Source organism: Periophthalmus magnuspinnatus, chromosome 20 (genome assembly GCF_009829125.3).
Source record: "Periophthalmus magnuspinnatus isolate fPerMag1 chromosome 20, fPerMag1.2.pri, whole genome shotgun sequence".
Lineage (NCBI taxonomy): Eukaryota > Metazoa > Chordata > Actinopteri > Gobiiformes > Gobiidae > Periophthalmus > Periophthalmus magnuspinnatus.
This window is the reverse complement of record NC_047145.1, coordinates 15,620,727-15,623,787: the sequence shown is the minus strand read 5'-3', so window position 1 is coordinate 15,623,787 and position 3,061 is coordinate 15,620,727. Positions and strand designations below refer to the sequence as shown.

General features: G+C 40.8%; 1 protein-coding gene across 1 annotated transcript; it reads right to left on the bottom strand.

Annotated features, from left to right (window-relative positions):
• Window positions 1-420: 420 nt before the first annotated feature.
• bdh1 (3-hydroxybutyrate dehydrogenase, type 1) lies at window positions 421-2,438 on the bottom strand. The gene is made up of 5 exons (XM_033986011.2): window positions 2,129-2,438; window positions 1,833-1,943; window positions 1,619-1,760; window positions 1,381-1,533; window positions 421-1,072 (listed from the first exon to the last, which is right to left on the bottom strand). Exons 1-5 carry the CDS (start codon window positions 2,339-2,341, stop codon window positions 606-608), a joined length of 1,086 nt encoding a protein of 361 aa, XP_033841902.1. The 5' UTR covers window positions 2,342-2,438; the 3' UTR covers window positions 421-605.
• Window positions 2,439-3,061: the final 623 nt, after the last annotated feature.

The window sequence follows — 3,061 nt, the reverse complement described above, 5'->3', positions numbered from 1 at the left end:
TATATGGTTTCTTCAATTCTGTCATTGGTTTTCACAGGATGAATTATCAATGAGGTTAAGTACTATAGGCTAACTATAACTATAGCCTATTGTTGTTTTTCTTATCACAACATAATTCTCTCCCTTTAAAATTGTGCAAGTCATTCAGGTGCACTATTAGTAATGCGAAGATTATATCCAATATTAATATTTGAGAAATATTTATGACATTTACAATACAGTCTTAAAAAAGCCAACTCAACAATACTCAACTGTCTGATCTGTTATGATAGTCTGCCATCTTGTGGTGACTTGTTGTAATGCATATCACATACAAGTCTGCGTCGACCACATACAATTCAAGTGAATGCTTATATATTCCTTTAACCAAATACCATCCACGGCAATCACTATAATGATGCAGAAAAGTACAAGCATACGTTTTTGCATATTTGATTATCAGTTCATTGTCAATATAAACACTTAATTCTTTCAAAATTATTTGCAAATATAAAATAATTCATCAATAAAATCATATCTTGATCATCAAGTGTGTAGTGCAAAGTGCGTCGTGTCATTAGTTTTCTATGTTACTCATTTCAGAATACACTGATGAACTTGTGCAGTTAGAAATACAGGAGGTCAGATATAGCACTGGGCAGGTGGGTCATGAGCTGAACTCTGATCCACCAGTGTGGTTCCATGGGCATGTAGCGTGTGTACGGGCGCTTGGATGTAATGGCGTCAGTGATGTCATCTAAAACAGGGGCCATGTCTTTCTGTCCGCTATTACAATAGGAGCGCATGAGAGCCATCTGCTGCTCGAACCGGGCTTTCCCATAGTCCTCTTTCACACAGGGAGGGCCCTCAGTCCACAACTTGTTGGCTGTGTTTGCCACAATGTCTCGAGTTAGGATTCCTGTGGCCACGATGAAGTTGCCTGGTTCAATAACTGACACTTTAACACCCCAGGTTTTCATCTCGTATCGAAGACAGTCAGAAAAGGCCTCCACACCGTATTTGGACACACAGTACGGTGAACGCATGATGTTTCCCATCCTTCCATACATGCTGGCTATGTTCACCACTCGGCCTTTGGAAACAGAACAGACTTTGAACTTTGAACAAATGTATTCAACAGTTTAAAGCAGCCCCTTAAAAATGGCTGTAATTTAAATATCCTTTAAATTACAATGTGATATACAAATTAAGAAAGCTAGTTTTTTATAAATATGTAAGCAACAAACAAATCTCTGAGGTATGTTATTTCCAGCCTGCATTGCTGGCATTCCTTACAAGAATTATAAGTTTCATTCTTTTAAACCCTTCAACTTTTAAGGCAGGAATTATGTTCAGAGAATGCTCCTTCAGATCATTTTCATAAAGTTGTGAGTATCTAACCTTTTGCTCTGCGGATCAAAGGCAGCACAGCCTTAGTGATTCTGATTGTGCCTATCAGGTTCACCTCAAACACCTGTCTGTAGGTGTCAATGGACGTGAACTCCACCTCTCCAAATGTGGACACACCAGCATTGTTTACCACTGCCCACAGCCCTGGTCAAAGTGCATAAAGGTATATGTTGTTCAGCACATCCATACATGCAGTAATCAATACTTGATCGACATAAGGGAGGTTTACCTTTCTCCGGGTCCCCTAAACAGTGTCTGATGTGTTCCACTGCCTGGTTTGTCTGCTCCTCACTGCACACGTCCAGCTGCAGCACTGTCATTCTGTCTGAGTGCATTTCCTCCAGCTCCTTGGCACCATCTCCTCCTTTGTCCTGCACAGTAAACCATTAATAGCACAGAAACGTGTAATTTTTAACAGGGGAAAGTACAATGAAAACTCTCACCTTCAAAAGGCAGCCAGCAAACACTGAGAAGCCGAGCATGTGTAAATGTTTGGCAAGTCCCAGTCCAAATCCACTGTCACAGCCTGTAATCAACACAGCTTTGCCATCCACCTGAGGAGCCACAAAGTTTCATCCATAGATTAGATCAATGGAATGCCTAGGCCCACATGTTACTGCATTAGAGGAACATGCATATTGTTCATACAGTGTGTAGCCTAAATAAATAGGATGTGTGAAAGGCTTATTCCACAAATTGAAGCATGTAACGCTATGCTTATTAAAGGCCTATAGCTTACCTTTACCCATCCTCTAGGAAGTCTGGGCATTGCAACAAATGCAACAAAAACTAAATAAAGTCCAACGATGCATTCCGAGACACTGGTCTCTGGTAATCCGAGAAGCCACATGACCGCGTTGAGCAGAGCAGGCAGCCCAAAACCTAAAACCACAGTGAGAAACACAGAAAATGAAACGAGGAGAACCACTCGCAGCCCAGGGATCGAAGCCATTTTGATTGGAACGTGTGTTTAGGTTTCTGGCAAGAATTTTATATCAACAACTGTGGACCACCCTCTCGACACGCCCCCGAGTTCAATTATTCACTATGCGCGAATTGTGTTCCATCTCAAAGCCTGTGAGCCTACAGTGGACTACACACACAGTCTAAACTACAGTAAACTACAGTAGACTACAGTAAAGTACAGTAGTCTACAGTAGACTACAGTATGCACTGACAGGGCAGTACTTACAATGCGACATCGTCCGTATGCGCAGAAAGGCTGTTGTTCATAACCTTCATGAATCCGGGTCTGTCAGTAATGAATATATTCCAAAAAAAATATGCCAGGTCTTTATAGCAGCTATGTTTATATGTATTTGAATCCGTTGTAATGGGTATGTTCTTCTATTTGTCTTTTGTGTATTAGTTTAAGTTAAAGGAAGACTAGGCGGAATAAACTGGTACAAACCCGGAAGTGCAGTGCAGAGCGTGATCTTGCTGCTCCAGAGAGTCTTTATTTGCCACTACAAAGACGGACTTGTGCCGTGGACTTCTATAACCCACAGCGTGGACTTGTGTGCATTTGTGCTATAGGTTTTAGGAGCCAAAACCTCCAGGCTATAGATGTAGTTCTCATTACATTATTGAGGTAAATAATTGAAAGGTAAAAAGTTGATTATTAGCCTAGTCTTACCTACATAAAAGGAATCTACTTAAGTGTAATATTTTA